At 36.2% G+C, this 20,547-nt stretch overlaps 1 protein-coding gene across 1 annotated transcript in view; it reads right to left on the minus strand.

Moving 5' to 3' along the window:
- The window catches only part of GPC5 (glypican 5), a 576,628-nt gene that overhangs the window by 453,584 nt on the left and 102,497 nt on the right, over positions 1–20,547 (minus strand). The window contains exons 4-5 of the mRNA XM_030958608.1: positions 14,499–14,632; positions 10,292–10,417 (exon numbers count right to left, since the gene is read on the minus strand). Of these exons, the coding sequence (XP_030814468.1) occupies positions 10,292–10,417; positions 14,499–14,632 (260 nt within the window). The remainder of the gene's footprint in view (positions 1–10,291; positions 10,418–14,498; positions 14,633–20,547) is intronic.

A 20,547-nucleotide genomic window follows, 5' to 3' on the forward strand; every position in this document is an offset into this window, starting at 1 on the left:
GAGAGTCCAAGACAGCTGGACTGTGACTGGCTATTAATTAAAAACAACCACATGAGACCAATCAAAGATGCATCTGTTGCATTCCACAGCAGCAGATAATTATTGTTTACATTTTGTTTCTGAGGCCTCTCAGCTTCTCAGGAGAAAAATTCTAGCAAAGGGATTTTTCAGAAAATATCATGGTGACAATAATCTATTTTATTCAAGGTCTATTTAATACTTTTGGAAAAAGGAGGGGGGGAAAGGCAGTGTAAATAGTTAAAACGTTTTGGGGATTGACGCAATTATTAGAGAAAACTGCTCATCTGAACTGTATAATCTTTTTACATAGGGCTTTTCTTCATGTATTCCAGTACAATTTGTGTACACAGCTGAGACAAGAGATTTTCCTTTTATGAGCATCTGCTTGACCCATGGTGTGTGCTGCACCTACCACAGTGAACTGAACCGCTCCAATGGAACTGCTGAAGCATCTGCCACACAGGCGCTCTCTACAGAGGAATTGAGAGCCTAGAGGAACCTGAAAGGTAGCAGGGAACAGCAAATCAATGAGCTCTAGCTGGAGTCCAGGAAACTTGGCAGGATTTCTTGCCTTCTGATAACATCTAAAGGTGGCGCACAGTGGTGCACTTGTAACTACAGCTCTGTGAGGCACAGGGTAGAAGAGACCCGTTTCTGTACTTTCCTTTTGGTAGCTGTGAAATATGCTCTGAATTGTGGTGGTTTTAACTGGAGTAGAGCTATTTTTCTTCAAGGTGGCTGGTATGGGGCCATGTTTTGGATTTGTGCTACACAGAGTTGATCATACAGAGATGTGTTTGTTGTTGCTGAGCAGGGCTCACACAGAGTCAAGGCCTTTTCTGCATTTTGCACTGCCATGATGGCAAGGAAGTTGGGCATGAATGGGAAGCTGAGAGAAGATACAGCTAGGACAGGGGACCCAAACTAACCAAAGGGATATTCCAGACCATAGGACATCATGCTCAGTATATAGAGGGGGGGGAAGAAAGAGGAAGGAGGTGTGTTCGGAGTGATGAAGTTTTGTCTTCCCAAGTCACTGTTACATGTGATGGGGCCCTGCTCTCCTGAAGTTGGCTGAACACCTGCCTGCCCATGGAAAGCAGTGAATTAATTCCTTGTTTTGCTTTGCTTGTGTGTGTGACTTTTACTTTCTCTATTAAACTGTCTTTATCTCTGCCCCCGAGTTTTCTATCTTTTACCCCTCTGATTCTGTCCCCAGTCCTGCTATTGGGGTGATGAGCAAGTGGCTGTGTAAAACTCAGCAACTGGCTGGGGTTAAACCATAACAATCTTCCCTCGGGGCACAAATGTTTTACCATCAGATTTATATGTTCTTGGGGAGAAGATTCAGATGATCTAAGCTACACAACCACTCTGCGCTGCACACTCCCAAGTGATTACAAGGGTTAGAAACAGCCAGTCCACTAGCACCAAGTAGGATGTGTCTCACTTCATTGACTGCACAGACTCAAGAAGTCCAAATCAGATGCCTGTGTTTGCATTGCTATAGATGTCTGTTCAATCTCACCCCAAAAGATGAAGTTGTACACTCAAATTGTTGTACGTTTCCTTGTACACTCAAATATGGCATTGTCATCATATGAATACAAAAGAATTAACTATATTGACTGAAACATAAGCTGAAATAATTTTAGTTTTAAATTCTTCACAGGTGTCAAGGCAAACAACTTCTGGCTGTTTGATTCAACTCATTTTCACTATAAATATATTCCTTTACTAAGCAATTAAAATTACTGATGAGGAAGACAGCCTAGCTATAAGCTCTTGAACTGACTGGTAAAAAATTCTTGTTTGAAAAATTAATTGTCTCTATATTAAAATATTTATTTGCAATTAAATTATCACTGTGGATCTCTGTGAATACAGTCTGTGCTGTCAAAGACTGAATGGCAGTCTTTCTAATCTCAGATTTTGTTGGGTTTCATCATAGTAAAACCCTTCCTGTACTAGAAATATATGTCGTCCAGGGCTAGTAAAATTTATCTAGACATTCTTGTTCAAAAAACCCTACAATGGTTTATGCCACCTCTCTCCAACAGCTAGCACCTGTCTAGCTCCCCAGCACCATTCAGTGTTGTTCTTCAACCATTCAGAAATGTCAGTGTAACTGACAATGTTTAATATGTTTCACTGCAAGATAAAACATCCTTATATCAAAAACATCGTTAGGATTTTTTAAATTAGTTTTTATTCATTTTAAACATCTGTTCAAGGATTTCAGGAGGTACTGCTTATATACTTTTCTTCCTTAAGAAGAAAAGAGCAAGTTTTTTTAGTGTTTGTACTGAATAATATTAGCTGTCTGCTCTACCATCTTTGTAAATTCCAGCAATACTTAACTAAACAATGAAAAAATGCATTTTTATTAGATGTAACATAGGCTAGGCTTGTTACTTCATCTGTAACTGTTCTACTAAAGTGTGATTCAGATGTTTTAAAGACATCAGGGTATGAGAATGATGCATAATAAAATAACAATTTCTCATAACCTATTTTATACAGGAACGTAGGAATGTCTCAAATATTGTCATTGTCATATTTGCAAAAACGACATGAACATACAGGTTTTTATAGCACTTAATAAAAACTGCTTTAAGAACTGTTAATAACAGTTTATAATAACTGTTTATTAGAACTGAACCTTGCCCAGAGAGATGGCAGAGTCTCCATCACTAGGGATATTCAAGAACTGTCTGGACATAATCTTGTGCCGTGTGCTCTGGGAGGACCCTACTTGACCAGGGAGGTTGGACCAGATGTACCCCTGTGGTCCCATCAAACCTGACCCATTCCATGATTTTGTGATTCTGTGGCTGAAGGCTTAAAACCTGGAGCTCTAGATAGCATAACATCACCCACAATGAAAAAAGGCTAAGGAAACAGGGAAAATTAAAGTTAATCTTCTTTTCATAAACACTCTAATTTTCTCCAAATCTGTTCCCAACTTCATTGTGCATTTAAACTGAAACTTTGAGAAACTATGTAAAATGCAATGATTGGTGCCTCATTCAAGAATATGTTTCATCCTTGACCTACAGCACTAAGAAAGAATCACACTGATGCTTTGTCTTGTGTAATTATTTTATACAGCTTAGCTCAGTGAGCTTAATACATCACTTTGACCAGAAGATCAGTACTAACAAAAATAAATCAACCATGTTATAAGATATCACATGCAGTATATGGATAAATATAGGTACCTAGTTTTCAAGTGAAATATCTCAAACATTTAGACATAGTTGCCTTGGATTAGTCTACTACCTGTAATATTTAGTCTTTAGGTTATTTTGGTTTCTTGTGTCAGCATAAATATTCTGTATTAGCTTGAGTTACTAGTTATTTTAATCTTTTATAAAATAAATTCTACCAGTACTTTTAGACTGATGCCCTTTACAAAGGGGAGAAAAAGTCCTTCTAGGAAGTTCTACCCAACTATCTGGAAGACTAAACTAATTGTGTTTAACATGTGTTTAACATGACAGAGATTCACTCCTCAGACTAAGGAAGAGAAACTACATCTCATTACACAGCAGTGCACTAGAATGCAACCCCTCCATCCAAGGGATTTTCTCAAATATGCATAAAGATTCCCAACAGTTTGAAGGAAGGTCTTGCTGGTAGCAGAGATATCTTGTTTATTCTGAAAGAAAAACAACTCATGTGATACTGGACTGGCTTTTATGCTTCTTATTTCCTTTCTCTCTCCCATATGTATAAAGCACGGTTTTAGGAAGAATCTGCACAGTCTTCTGGTGCATGAATGCAACAATTTAGTTCAGCTGCTTTGATCTGTTATAATAACTTCTGATATCTTAGGTGCTACCTGAACATGAAGACCTTTCAGATTTGGATGTGACTATTCACATTAGTGCTTGACTGGATCATTTACTAAGGCTGCTGCATGGCACTCATGGGTGTACCCATGTCCTTTTTTACTGGGTTTTGCTTCAGTCTTTTTTTCAGAGAGAGTTGTCACAGAAGCACTCACAGCAGGTAGGCATTAACTGGGTTGCCTCATTACATTTCTGCGTGGAATACTATACTTTAAAAATTAAAATTTCTTCTGAATAAAAGTAGCTTCAGTTTGTGTTATTCAATGAACTGAGAAAAAAATGAGCTAACATCACTGATTACTAAATTCGTAGTCTTCATTAATGCAGCTTAATTTTCCTGAGAGCCTACTTGTGGAGTAGTGCTAAAAAACTTTGACCCTAGAAATGCAGTGTTACAATGGAAACAGAACAAAATAGTAATTTTAATGAATTTAAGACAATTTGTGCTTCCAGTCATATAATTCTAAAGGAACACAAGTAGAAGCTGAGCTGCTAAAGGCGATAAGAAACCATAACTTTTATTAAGAAGGACAAAGTGATATTTTGAAGTACATGCTCATAGACTAACAGTTCTAAATGGCAGATTAGTTTTACTTCATTAGAGAGGATCTAATAATTCTTTTCACTACAAAAGCAGCAAGAAATAATTGATAAAACTGGAAAGAATAATATTTATTTTTAGAAAAAAGAATGAATTTACTAATTTTTGAATGCATTAATAAAACTATAAGAATACCAATCTTTTGTCATCTCTATTATATAAATAACAGTAAAAATACCAATCTGTACAAATAAAGATCTATAGAATATTCATCAAAATAGGACTACATAATGCATTTTTTTCTTATATAAAGAAAAACTTTCTGCAAAGTTTCACAATTAGGCTCACAAGAGAAATTTGTGGTTTTCACAAAAGTCTCCCAACCAATTTCCAGACCTTTAAAAGCACCCTGTTTGAGTATCTATGTCATCTGTAAAAATGTAAAAAGCAAAACCCCCAGCACAATCTAAGTTTCAAAAGCACACTTTTACAGTCAGTATAGGAGGCTCAATGAAAATCTGACCTAAAGCTGCCAAGAGAAAAAGTCTTCAGCAGTGGTTACATAACAATACAAAGGTTGAAAGGAACATTTGTAAATGCTGCAGTACTGAACATTATAACACTGAAGTCTCCTCTCTGGACTGGTAAAGTTGCAGAGTTTATAGAAAACTGCTGTAGGCGTTACATTGAAAGAAGACCCCACAGACAATATTTCACAATCCAAAATATTGTTTAAATAACTCATTGAGGGTGCTGTATAAAATTGCCATGGATAGAGGTGACAAATAACTTGGGTTTAGAAATATAAAATGTTTCAGAGTATCAGTGTGTGAAATCGCTAAACTTACTATTTAAAAGAGAACCTGTATATCTAAGTTGAATTCAGTAAGAGCATATTTCTTTTATAAGAACTTCAACGAGGCACAAACTTTCTGTCTAGTATAATCTACTATGACACATAGTTATTTATTCTATGCAAGGTTTATTTCTGAACTACGCATCAAAGTCTCCTGCATGAGTTTTCCTTGGTTTTAATATGAACCCTTATACAAAAAGAAGACAACAGATTTTTATTTTTATTGCCTCCATTCTTTCATGTTATAAATTGTAATAAAGTAGTCCTGAATTCATCTGGTAAACCTTTAAAAGTCATCAGATCACTAATATTAAATTGTGCTTCTTATTTTTCTATGATTGTGTAAAATGAAAAGCCAAAACCTTCCAAAATGAAGGCATGATGATGCAATAATTCAAACTTGGAATTTTCTTTGTTACTGTTCCTTCTCATGCCTACCTTTGAATAGTCTTCTGTGACTTTATAAATGCTACAGTTTATTTAGCATGGTGCTAATCATGGTAATTTTAAAATTCAATACAATTTGTAAATTATTACCAATCTAATAGAAATTAATTCACCCACTGTCAGAACACTTCTATTAGAGGCTCTGCTGTGCATGACAAACAAGTGCAATGATTCTAGGGCAAACAGTACAGAAAATGACATATTTGCTCAAGCAAACAAAAGGAAAAGTAAAACATTTATTTTGAGGTTATCAAATGCAATACATACTTTGCTGATTTTAGGTAGTTAAATCCATTCCATCCTGAAGAGATGTGAGATTTATCTAAGCATATACTGAGAACAGATATTACCAATATTAAAGCAGGAATTACTTTTATTGTTATAACTCTCAGCAAAATAGGGAACAAACCATAAAATTATTATAAACAAAGGGATCTTATGCCAGTTCATGTATTTTCTATGTTGACACAGAAATATGTATCATCAGCCCCTCTTAAACTGATTCAGTGCTTTGGCATCTGAAAATTTCTGGTTCCCTTGTGGAAAGCTAGTGGCGTGAAGATTTTTGAGTTCATGGGAAGATTGAATGCTCACAATTCTGGGCTAGGCATTTACAAATTTGCATGTTTTGAGGAAGTATAAGATTACAGTTGTTTTTTCTCTATGATCTGTCACTGGTCCTTGTTGGCAGCAGCCTATTGGACAAAGCAGTAAGAGCCATAATGGGCTGTTCCTACATTTTAAGTTGCTCAGGCACATCAGGTGTCAAGTGCTCCCTTAGACGGCAGTATACATTTTACCTTGTTTTAAAAAGTGATGATTAGCTCAAATAGAAGGAAACTGAAATCAATTTATTAATTTCCCTTATATAATCATTTATCTTCTTTTGTTGGGTAAGAACAGGAACAGGATTGTAGTAGTTTTAGAATATTTAAGAACCAAAAGAGAAAATTACCCCAGCCTAAGAGCTGTGCTAAAGCTAAGCATTTATTTGATGAGAGATGCTTATTATAATCACTTTTCAATGATTTGCTCAGCAATTAAAATCAATCATGCTGTTTAATTTCTCTTAATTTGGATACTTCAGATATGCGCTTTATATGAAACTCTTCCTTCAAAACTTGATTAGTTGTTTTTAATAATCTTCATTACTCCTGAATCCTTCAACACACAAAATATTACAATTTTTTTCACTCACATCTATTTTTATTTCAGTTAAATTGCTGGTCCCGAGATGTACAGTATATATTATGCTCTCCTCTGTGTATTTTTAATTTATCTCTCTTCACATTCTAGCCAGGCTCTCTGGACAACCAAAGCTGTATAAATGTCAGTTAAATATCTTTATGTTTGTGAAGTGGAACAATCTCAGTCTATTTACATAGCTCCTATTACTTTAGTTTAATGATAAGATGCCTCTGAAAATCCAAACTCATGCTTTGGTAGTGCATAACTTATTACTTTCAATTCCTCTTTTTCCATTGAACTTAATGAATCCTATAACACTAAATTCCAAGTGCTTCATCACAACACTTGGCTGAGGCTTTGAAAGTGAAGTTTGAATTTCAATTTCATGCTAGACCACTGCAGTCACACAATTGGGTAAGACAGGGGAGGGGCTGAAGACTCCTCTGAGATGTCTTGTGCCTCATCTCACGCTGCAGGGACACAGACTTCATGAGATTGGTCCTGCTCCTGCAAGTCCTGGCCACTACTGATCCTGCCAGGCATGAGTGCAGGAATGTGGGAATTCTGGTCTGAGGTCTTCATTAAAGCATGAGCCTGTACTGGGTGAAATGATGAGATCCAGAACAATTTCTCAAATTGCAGAATCAAGGGCCATATTTCCATTGTGATTTGGGAAACAAAAAAAAGAAAAAAGAAAAGAAGGCTTAAACCAAAAATGGAACAGCTGAAGTGTATGAAATGTAAACTGTTAAGTAAGCTTTCATTTCAATAATACTGTTTTTCATTTTCTGACCTTTCCCCATCCAGGCTTGATAATCTCTTGGATAGCATTAGAGAAGGCAAAGGTTATAAGATTTAACTGATAGCCAATACTGTCAGTGTTAAAACCTTTGAAATGCTTCCTTTAGAAAGATGCACAAAAAAGGAAAATGAAAAACTGCAAAGATTTTTTTTTTCCTCATTCATCTGTCTTCAGGGCTTTTTGCTACTTGGAGCTTGAAACACAGACACAGCAAGCAGGCTAAACAATCTCCTCAGCTCCTGATACACCAGCAATACATAGTTCATTATATTGTTTTTTCATGTCAAGCCCAAATTTCAGTCATCAGCAGCTATCTACGGCACATGTTTTTGAAACAGAAGGCAAAAACAGATGGAAAAGAATGAAGAATCTCAAAACAGGTAAAATCTATTTGTTTTTAACTAATTTGAACAATGTAGACTTTTCCCCATCAGTGCCAGAAACACTGGTGAGATTCACTGATGAGTTCATCAGTATTGTTATTTATTATTCTATTAGTGGGAAGGCAGGATGAGGGGAGAAAAAATAAAAGAGTAAAGAGAGTGAGTGTACAGGTTCTTCAGTGTTTAGAGAGAAAAGCAATGATGCCTCCTCAGTCATTACTGCTTCTAAAATGTCACAGTATCCTGGCATCAGGACAATAGAAGTTGAGCAACACAGTGATGTGGAGATAAATTGGATAACTTCTTAAAATCTCCTCTAGTCCTATGATTCTGAAACCAGGATTATCTAAATCCTAAGAAAAATCAGCTTTTGCTGCATCATTTCTCATTGCTTGCCTTACCTATTCTTAAAAATCCCTCTTTATGTAGATGCTGGACAACAAAGCTACTTATTTTTGTCCTTGTCACTAGAAAAATCTTTAAGCAGAATATATTTTAAATGCTTACTCTGCATCCCAACCTTTATAAAATCAGATACTAGATACTTCTTCCTAGGTCATCACTTCTGTAATAACAATCCTAACAGTAAAAAAAAACCTTGTCTTGGTCAAAGTGCAGGAAAGCTTTCCCCCCTTCAGCCACAAAAGAACAAATATAAACAAATAAAACTGAACAAAGGGCATTTAGAAAATTTAGAGAATGTTTGATTTCTTTATCAGGACCTGAGTGTCTAATCAAACAAAATCAAACAGTACAGTATAATAGTATAAAAAAAGTAATAGCATAACTATATAACATAATAGATACAGTACAATAATATCATATGATAAAATAAGAAAGGGTTTGAAAATAACTAATGTATTAATAGTAAGTATATAAGCAGCCACAAGTAATGATAGAAGAACCTTGTTCTTAGGGAATATTTAATTACAAGACCCTCCTTTTATATTGTTACTGAAATATTTTGTAGGAATACTTTAAGTGAACCAGGGAATGATCAGAAAAACAAAGGCAAGAAGGAACAGTTGAGATTAAATCTCAAATACAGTTACCTAAAGACAGAACAGGGCCTCTTCAGAAGATTGTTGAAATCCCCGGACAAAGGTTGCCAGTGAGACTGTCAAGGGAGTCGACCACCCACTGGACTTTGGTGCTGCCAAAGCACGGGACTAATCGAGAAGATAAAGAAAAGTGGGCCTGTAGCTGTGTGATAAAAGGATGGCCACTAAGTTTCCTCATGCATCAATTAATAAATGACAGCTCCAACCTAACTTTTTAGAGATACCTAAAGATGCATTTTGCCTACTGGTCTCTCTATTTGCTAGCTCACACTTTACTAATTCTCCTCACAGCCTTCTTTGATATGACTTTTGATACTACCTACTATTCCACACCACATTAACATAATTATTTTTATTACAAATAACTGCAACAAACTTTTCAGTATTTTTGTCTCTGTCATCAGGAAGGGAAGGATTTCCTGCTCAGAGAAATACTTGTTTTGGTGATCAAAGCAATAAAGCAAAACCACAGAGATCAGCTCTCCGAAAATCCTTCTGCCATCCAAAAATGCTAGTATTTTATAAGCTGTGTAATATACTGATTCCAGAGACACACATCTAGGACTGTAGCAGTTTATTATCTCTTCTTTGCCACTGCTGCTGAATGATGTCTCCCAAGCTGCTGCATATATAAAAAAATACATGTTTCACTTTTAAAATGTTTTATCTTCATGTTTAACTTTTAGTTATCTCATGGGAAACAATATACATTAAGAGATTACTTCATACTTCAGAGCCAGAGAAGGTTTTAAGCTTGAGTCTCACCACACACTGCATTAAAAGGAGCATTTTATAAAGACAAAGCTCAAACAGAAATCCATATTCTTTTGTCCAACTGTATTTTGTAATTGCCAATCCAGCTTCTTTTCCAGTGTTTAGGTGCTGCAAATTTGAAGGAAAAATGTCTGAAGAACATTGGAATACTTTTTTTTTTCTTTTTCCTAAACAGAGATGTGGGGAGATTTTATTTCCTGTGTACAAGTGAAGCCCGAGAGAAGGGAACCCACGCTAATTTAATTTTCAAACTCATCTTGACACAGACACAGGGAAACACCACACCTGACTGGAACAGAAGCTGTTTTAGCAAAACTTGACTTACAATAGATAGAAAATAGACAGAAGTGAGCCAGAAAGCTACCTTCTTACAAGATCTTCTCCATTCCAGCAGGGGAGCCCGTCGGCGGCTGCCAGCTCATTCGCGCACAGCTGATCTGCCAGGCTGCCGTAAAAGGCTCTGTACAGCCGCAGGTGCCTGATGAACTCCCTGCACACAGGGACACCAGAAATAATTGTCACTGCCAACCAACAACATTGAGCTGACCTGCTGCTGTGCATTTCTAAAACATAGGGAATGTGTTTATTCCATTACTCTCCACTGGTTCCGGTGATATTTTAAATCCATCCGTCAATAGATGAGTTTGATTCTTTTCGATACGCTTCATTAGTTTACAAAGTTGATACTCCCATTGCTCAAATTAAAAACCCTACTTTACATATACTTTGGAACAGGAACTATTTCTTTCAACCTGAAATTTTCTTGCATTGTAGTGATGCAGTTTGCAATGCTATCGTTGGACAAACAGATGAAAAAATGTTCCAAAAAAAAATGCATGGCAAATAAAAAAATAGGTGCAGATGAATAAGTCTCCTGTTTTCCAAAAGTGCTGACAAAAAGTCCCCTACTTATCTTTACAAATACTACAAAATTTTAAAGTTAGGCAGCAATTCAAGATTCGGGTAAAATGGGCTTATGATGTAGGAGTTCAGTATTTAGTAAAGATTTAAATAACCATCTGAAGAATTGTATCAGTTCTACCATGTGCTGTGCTGGCAGGCTATAAATTATGTATTGTAATTCTAAATAATTTTAAAGATGCCCAGAGGTAGTGATAAGGTTTTGTACTTAATTCAAAACAAATGAATTACTTTTTAGTTGGTATGTTCTTAACAGAATTGTGGTATTTAATATAAATTGTTTGTTTATGAATTGAAAATCTCTTCCTGGGAGACCCTTTCCTACTGGGAAAATTTAAAATACTTATTCATTCTGAAATGGAACATGACACATTACTGAGTTATCTATGACCTGCAGGCACACAGAAAAGCCCCACCAAATGCTGTACTCATTGCTCTGTAACCCAGCAAACACCACTTTATGTCAACTCCTTTTATAGAGTCTGGAGCTGTGAAAAAATGCCAGAAATAGTATATACATTTCCCTATATTTAGTTACCATAGGACTATATGCTACAGGGAATTTAATTATTCAGTATTGTTTACTTCAAATTTAAACAGATAAAACATCAATGATTTATGCAGTCCATCATTTAAAAAGCCATACATTCTTCCATGTAATAGGGCAAATATTTTACACAAACTACATTGGTTTTGATTTACTGTGTCTATTAAATGTGATGTGAGTGCCCTACTAATTCTAAAACTGCAGTTCTGAAAAATCCCATGTAGGGTCAATTTTGACTATGCAACATATAGTTGCCTATGTGCATTAGGTTTTAAATATGATTCATCCACACTCTCCTAGCCATGAATAATCATATTTTATTTCTCCACACCCAAAATTGAATCCAGTGTGCACAGCAGCTTTGCAATTTCCCTCCAAATGCCATTGAGTGGATTGATTTTGATTTTGTCTATGCTTTATGTTTACATTCTGGCTGAAAAATAGTGTTTAGAAAGTCCTCTCAATGTGAACAGTTGGAATTTCTTCTTCTGAAGAAATGAAAATAAATAAATATAGCTGTCATAATATCTTGTCACAAACTGCATTCTAACAGAAAGGTCATTTGGTTTATTAGTAAATATGTCCAGAGGCAAAGATAAATTTAATAGAGAAGTAATAACTGATTTCAGCCCCTGTTAATGTCTGACCAAAGTAGTTAGAAGGGCAAATGGTATGAATGTCAATTTTCACATAATCATCTTCTACACCAGACAGCATGTAATTATAGACAGCTGACCACAAATGTGCAATTACAGTCACTGGAAGCTGAAGATACTTTTTATCTGTTTATTCAGAAATATTCTTCTTTTTTCTTTTTTTTCTTCTTCTTTTTTTTAACAATTTCATCCTCTGTACTAGAAGCTGTTTACAGTTCTGGAGAAAAAAGCATTACATACTTCCAAGTTGGTATGTTGCTAGGGAAGGGTTTGCTTAGATTTTTTTAAAATTCATCTAACAATTTTTTGACATCAAAAGAAAGGGGAAATTTATTTTTCTTCTTATACCAAATAGTATCAGAAAGTACCAACTTAGGTCCAATGGTAAAAATAATTCAGGAGAAGTTCAGGTAGCAGCAGCCCAACATGTACTTTAAAATGTAAACTTTCATCTGGACATGCATTTGGAAAACAGAAGCACCAGAGGAGGTAAATAAGGTGGAGTTAGAGAAGAGCACTTCCTTAAGAGCAGGCTGCAAGCACTTGTGAAGTCACTTCCACGTGAGGTTCTTACAGTTGCTATGGGAATATAAAGTGAAATGTAAAGTGACTGTGCCTAATAAGGTAGGAGGTGATCCAGGAGGTAGCAACTGCAGATGAGAGCAGATAGGAAGTTGTTAAACTGGAATCTGCATCAGTGAATTTCAAAATTTCTTTGCCTTCCCCTTTTTGGTGCAGTTTGCATGCCATGAAGAAGCGTCTCTAGATTCTCAGACATGTGAGAGGGAAGGGAAGGAAAGGGAAAACAGTGTTGCTTTCTGTTGCCCACTGCCTTTCATGCCCCTGAAGGTCTCTCAGACAACCTCCCTGAGGTCAACACAGTGTTCTGCTTTAAACATGGAACAGTCCTGCTTTAAGTGAGATTTTAGAATATGGTATTGTGTTTGCGGAGTGTTAGCAATCAGAAAACATCAAGAACTTGCATGTAACTGAGAAACATGCACCCATGTAATGGGTATTCCCTGAAAAACATTTGTGCTGGCTAAATCAAACTTCTGGTTTGCATATCTTTCTGTGACCACAATGTTTGTAAAACCCTCTATTTATATTCTGCATTGTTTTGGAGGTTTTTTTTCACTATTTAGTAACTGAAGGTCCTTACACTGAGAAGAATGGTTTGCCTTTGAAGCTTAGAGGCACCTTTTGCTCTCCAGACATCAGGAGTGAGCAATTATTCCCTGCAATTCTCTCACTTCTGTTTCCTTCTGCACTACAAAGTGAAATGAGAAGAAAAAGAGGACAAAGAAAACTTCCCTGTACTTTAGCAAACACTATGACAGAAATGAAATTTCTGATTTTAACTTTGTACTTTATTTGCATAATGGAGCCTTTAATCTTAACTGCAACATTCCTAACGCCTTAGAGTGCTATTATGGTCATGAAAAACCTGATTAACTTGTCTAAATATAGACTGGCCTTTGAGATTCCTGCAACTACCTAAGATATCTGCAGAAAGCTGGAAACCACCACAGAATCACAGAATCTACTGATTTGGAAGGGACTCACATGGATCTTTGAGTTCAACTCTCAGTCCTGCACAGGACCATCCTCAAGAGTCTCACCATGTGCCTGAGAGTATGTTCCAAACACTTCAACTCTGTCAGATTTGAACTCTATGATACAACTTATGGGACACCTGCATCCTACTTGGCAGGAGATGATCAGCTGGGATACCCCAGGGTATCTCTGAGTGGCACTGGATGCTTACAGATGTGTGGACAGCTAAAATGACTTCTCCTTCCCACAGGCTGTAATGGCAGCTCAAACACCTACTCATACAGTTACACAAAGTTCACCCTGCAATGCTGACTCAGGCTGAAATGAAATCTCCAAGCCTCTGTAGTCACTTCAATTCACTACATCCCAGCAAAAGAGTCAGAGAAAAATAAAATCAGCAGGTCTTGAACAAGGCTTTCAAGATTAAGTCCCGAATGCTTAGTTGTCTGTTTTTTTACAGCAGAAAGGTATGTAAGAAAAGTCATTAATTTTTTCTGTCTTATCAGCTTGTACAAATAGTTTTCTGTAAAAAGCTACAGTCATTTTTTGTCAGATTTAATAATGCCTGGTGATATATAAAGTTAAATATAATTTTAAAAATTGCACATAGAGCTAACACGCATATTCTATCAATGTTATCCACCCTCCTAAATAATTTAAACCACACCAAATGACTCTGGTCACATGTCCATCACTTCTGAAAACAAAATCTAGTCCTGAAATTAGCCTTTCCAAAATGTAACAGAGTAGACTGTGTTGCTAAAATGTTTCATTCTTTGGAGACTTTATTCTCTAGTAATGCATGCCATTGCATTGAGCATGATCTACTCTGGTGTAAAGTTAATGGCTTACTTTATTCTTTCTTTCTGGCTGTAAAACTAATGTCTTACTTTCTTCTGTTGGTGAGCGTTTGTTCACTGTCCCTGGAGAACATCTTCAACACTTGATTATCTTTGTTCTGATCAAAGGAGCAACCTGGAGACTGTTTAGCCTTCCTTACAGGAGGACCACATATCTTATTCACCTAAAAAGAAAAAAAGCCACAAGAAGAAGGAAAGAACACATGTAAGCAACAATTGTTATGTATCTCTCAATTCAGTTTCACTACATTTTAATAAGAAAGACTAAGCTACGAAAAGCATTATTAATTATCATATGTGTAACGCTGTATTCATAATGAAAGCAGCAACACATAATTAGTCATTTCATAGTAGAAAAAATAGTAAAAGCATTCCTTTTTAAGGGATACCAAGTGTATAAGAAAGTCACCATGTATTTTATTGATTGTGGTGCTTTTTTCCCATAAGGAAGTGTATTTTTATGTAGACTGTATCAGAATCCTCAGAGAATATGATGTGTTGTGAACAGCAGCATATTTCCATTTTTTCTGTAATGTATCCCAATCACATTTTTAATATGCATTGAACTTTGTGCCTTCTTTCAGGGCTGATGAATTATTATGGCATGTTCAGCCCAGCTACACAAAGATACAGTGAACAGTTAGCATGGTGGAAACTTGCATTACAACATTGAAAGATGTCAAGGCAGTGACCCAGGATGTAAGTTTAATGATATTGGACCACAGATGTTGAAAATATCAAGGAATTTTATGTCCAGCTTTCTGATCTAGATGTCAACAGATAAAAATTCACATGAAGTCTCATTTTCTTCTTTGCAAAACGTGATACTGAGCATTTTGTATGGCATAGGACGTCACATCCATACCTCATTACTCTTCCTAGTCATTGAATAAAATATTAGGCATATATATATCTTTATTTAATAAGAAATAGTTATGCTTGTAATCACCTCTGATAAGATATATTAAGCAGGCTGAACAGCATGCTTTTGTGTAAGCTGGCACTGATGAAAAACTAATACTGTATGTGACTTATGAAAACTTGGTAGTCATTAGGTAGTCAACTTTTAGAGAGAAAAAGGGAGAGAGTGGCCTCTAAGGCAGACATCCAATCTTGAAGCAGAAACATATTCAAAATGCTGCCATGTGAAGAAAGGAGTGTGTATGCTACACAACAAGGATTATTGTTTCCTATTCTATATTCCCACATGTAAGAACAGAGACAGCAAATAAATCTCATTTTCAGGTTATCATCATGGATTAAAGAGAGAAATGCAATCTTATGGACCATCTTTCTAACTAAGAACTCCTGTAGAGCTAGTTAAGAAATACATTTAAAATTTAAAATAGAATAAACACATTTAATTTTAATGAGTTTGTTGGCATGCATGTTGTATGTGGCGATAATGAAAGATTCACTGAATGCACTTGCTTAGGTCAGTGAAAAGAAGAAAGAATCAGCATTATTACTACATAAGAACTAGTGTTCACCTTATGATTTGAAACTGAAGGTAAAGTTGAAAGTGAGGAGTCCTTTTAGGGCGTGGTTCACAAGTCACAACACAGGCAGCCAAGTTATAGTTTAGACCCCCTTCAAATGACATGCCTGAATTTACCTGCAAGACCATGATCTCTGGACATATGACTAATGTCCATTAAGGGATTAGACTGTAAACATCTCTTGAGGCATTAATCTCAACGTTTCTTCTCAGAGGCAGTGTCTCTCCAGACATCATCTTACTACATCCCTTCTTGTCTTCAAATTCAGTTTCAAACCTCCTTCACTCTATTTCCCCCAGAACTTCTTCCTCAGAACACATTAAAGCATATTCCAGCAGTTTAACTGGACTCCCCATTTTACCCCCTTGCAAGTCTCTACACCTTTTCTATGCTTCATGCATCCTTATGCAAGTTTGCTCTGCAGCAGCTTATCACATCAGCCCCACTATGCCAATATAATGGAGATATACCAGAGACACAAAATGTTTCCATCATTTTATTTGTCTCACTTTTATCATATTCTTTTATGTACACTGATGTGGCACAGGGAGCATTATGCTTATGATCAGCTTCTATGACAAACCAACTGATTGAGTTGCCTCAGTTCCAGCTTCCCATTCACTCTTCAGCTACTCTTTGTCTTACCAAAAATAAAAATAAGGTTTAACAGAGTGAGAGTGAGAGTCAGATCCAGATGCTTGGGAAGGAGTCATACCCAGATGTTTTGTCTCATGACAGGCCTGGGTCAGGTGTGCAGGGTGTTGTAGGTCTCAGGTGCCTTGCACATCTGAACAAGGCACAGAGCCTGACTGCAGGGTGAGAGCCTCTGGGCAGAGGAGAAACAGGGTGGAGGTGACCTGCTGGCTAATGCAGCCCCTGAGCAGATGAGGAACAGTCCTTCAGGTCAAGGGGAAAAAAAAGGAAGACAAAAATAAATAAATTAGCTCCACCTATAGTAAACTGAAAAAACCTCATATACATTCACCTTCACTAGGAAAATAAGAGAATCCACAGCTATCTGCGTTTCTTGAATTTACGGTAAAGTCTCATTATATTTTGCTCTGGCTAAAATGAACAAAAAAAAAAAAAAATCAATAATTTTTACAGTCATAGTGCCTTGGAATATGGATGATACTTGTTTTACATGTGCTTTACATAGACAGTTGTTTCAAAATACTGTCTCTTACAGCCTTTCTCTGTTCTCTTTGAGTCAATGTCTCAAGAAATGCATTTGCAACAGTAGGAAATCTGCATTCACTGATACATGTAAATACAAACCTTAGTTTCAAATACAAAATCTTTCTTAAAAAATAATCTTGGGTAAACTTAATATATAAAAATAACATTAAAAACCAGTAATTATCTGAAATGCCTTCTTAAGATCTGATTTTTCCCCAGTGTTGAAAAATTCTGAAAATTGTAATATAAAGCATTTGCACCACATACACCTCTGCCATTCTCACAAAGATATGCATGACAGTAATCATACTGCTGAGAACTCAGTTCTGTTAATGAGGGCGGCAGCACAAAACTTGCTCTTTAGCAGCCACTTATTCAGACACAGTTTCTGAAGATGACCTACTTCAGCATTTACAATGGTGATGTCAGCATCTCTGTAACCTTTCCCATATCTGTGATATGTAAACCTCTGGGACCACTGGCTTTGTGTGGTGTTGGTTCTTCTTTCTGTGTTTGGTTACACCATGCTCATATTGCTCACCCAGCCAAACCCAGCCTGGGGTTTTTTAACTGTTCAGTAGTGTCTGTCACTTTTATGTCATTAACTTAATGTGCATGACAAATTTACTTGTGCCTCCCTCACTAGCCCAATCTTCATTATCACCTCGTTTCTGCAGTAAACTTGTGCATATGAAAATGTCATGTATTCTTGCCTTGCCTTCAGGTGCCTGCTCTGTCTGTGAGCCAAATAATTTATAACTCAAACATTCTGGTATTTCATTTCCCAGTACAGGGCTGATGACAGTCTAAAATCAGATAAATACAATTCCCATAATAATTTTTGCTTTATATTGATTTTTAATGCTTTCTTTATATCTACAGGAAGAAGTACATGTGATAAGCATAATACCACCTAGTTGTATTTCTTGTGTTTTCTGAAGGACTTCAGCTATACTCATTAGCTACATTGTTTCCTAATTTTTAGTCTTTGGACTGCAGAATTAACATTCAAATCAAGAAATCATTAGTGCTATTATTGCCAGTCTTGAGAGAATGGAATCATAACTTTGAGAGAAGAGCAACGCTCTCACTATCCTACTGAATTAATAAATGACCATTTTGCAGCAATATCTGATCATAATTTTTTCTTACTATCTTCCAGTGTCACTGAAATGGGATTTCCTCTGAATGTTTCCACAAACTGAGCATTTTTCTTGGCTTCAAAAACAAGAGAGTGTGAAAAATGATGCTCAAAGGGGATGAAAATAGAAAAGTGAAACTGAAAATCATCAGAAAAAGAATTCAGTGAGATACCCCTCACTGAATTTCACGGAGACTTAAAGACTTCCACAAAATTTTAAAACAGGCAAGCCTCAGAAACTTGCTAGGATTTTTTCTCTCTTTTTTTTTCTTTTTTGAAATGTTCTTAAATACCACAGAATATTTAAAGGCATAAAAAGAAACCTCTGAAAATTATAAAACTCCTGATTTTCACAGTTCAGACAAACCTATTGTCATTATAGTCAGCATGCTGTTATTACACACAATTTGTATGCCACAGTATGATGACTGAGTTAATTAAAAGCTCTTGTAATAACCATGCAGTTAAATTGCAATTAGTGCCACACATGAACTTTATGGCAGTTTGATTTTCCTTGGTGTGACTCCTTAGAATGCCTACTTATGATTACTCACAGTTTGGAAAACTGGAGCATTATAAACCATTGTATTTAAACAGGACTGTGATGGTGGGAGCATCACAGCAATAATGATCAGACACTGTTTTCTAAGTTCAGGTACTCAATATGAGAAATGTGTTACATTCTTTGTTTCAGTTTTGGTTTGTGCTTTCTACTCTTTTTTCCCACAACACAAATGGTTCTTTCCGACCTCAGGATTTCTACGGAAGTTATTTTACATCAAACAACTGAAGTAAATAATGCACAGTCCTGTGATGCACTTCAAACTAGATTTATCAAGTCTCAGTAGACTCAAGTTTTAAATGCCTGCATGGACTATGGCCACACTGATGCCCTGAAGGTTTGTGAGCCTGGATCAATCTAGTAAACACCTAACACATAATCCATTTACAGGAAATCTTAGAGATATATACATATATGTATCAAAAACTTACAGTGCTTGCTAAATTTAACAAAAAAAACCATGAAGGAGTTAAAGGAACTCTTTAAATAGAGGAAAGGGCAGTTTTCAGACTCCTGATTCTGACACCCAGCCAGATCTGAGTAAAAGACCAAAAGGCTTTGTACCCAGAGAGGTGTCTTCTCCCCTCTTCTCCCCTGTTCCTCGATGCAGAGCACAGTCTAAGTGACTAGCTATGCTATAATCTGATTTTATTTAATGCATGTTTTAGCTAGTGATTAGTCTGGTGGCTTTCAATTCTAGCTGTCAGATCAGAAAATTGCCATATTTCTTACAGTTAAATCCCCTCAAACATTTGTGAGCAAATGGACAGCTGAAATCTAACAACCCCAAAATAACCCTAGAACGAAATATCATGCTGGTTGGAAACCTATTTGTTACAAGTAAAATTGTGGTTAATTTTATTTTCCTTTCTAGAAATACAAAATGAATACTTTCTTCTAGAAACAGATTCTTGATGAGTTGCCAGCATTTTCAGCACCAGATTACTAATCAAAAATACCAAAGATTTTGATCAAGGAAAATAATGCATTAAACTGTTATAGTTTCCCCGGTTTGTTTCATTTCAACTAAACCACAAGAGGGAGCATCAGTATTTCAGTGCTCCCAAGCACTTCAGCAGCCTTCTATTAGCTTGGGGGTTTTAGGGTTGGTTTTTTTTTTTTTTGGAACAGTTGCTCATTTAATCTCAAACTTCTGTTCCAAAGAAAAATGCATTTTGATATATAAGAGGGTGCACATGGCACGGGAGATTAAAGTACTCCCAATTGAGACAAAATCCAAGGTTTTGAAACCATGAGGTAATAAACATCTGCTTTTCCTGCAGAACAGGAAAAATGTTAATATGCAACCATTAATGTGAGGAGAGACTGCTGAAGTACCACGCTTGCAACCCAGGAAAACCATGAAGAAATTCTGTATTATTTTCTTTGCTTTCTTTGCAAATTTTGTCCCCTTATTCTGTGACTGCTTGACTCTAACAATATGTCTCAGACATAGGAAAATAAGCAAGTTCTGGAGTTACAGTGGCAAATTACAAAATTCATACCTACGCTTAAGCATTTTACAGAATTTGCAGAAGTCCATGACAAGTGAGGAGGAAAACACTGTGAAAAAAAGCCTAGAGAATTAGACACTTAGAATAATGCCTGCTAAAATTACTAAACAATTTAGAATCCCCTGTAAGACAAATCTCAAATAGACTTGCCAGCTAATGATATTTTCCAAGAAATTTTATTCAA

The sequence above is a fragment of the Camarhynchus parvulus genome, chromosome 1 (assembly GCF_901933205.1).
Source record: "Camarhynchus parvulus chromosome 1, STF_HiC, whole genome shotgun sequence".
Classification (NCBI taxonomy): Eukaryota; Metazoa; Chordata; class Aves; order Passeriformes; family Thraupidae; genus Camarhynchus; species Camarhynchus parvulus.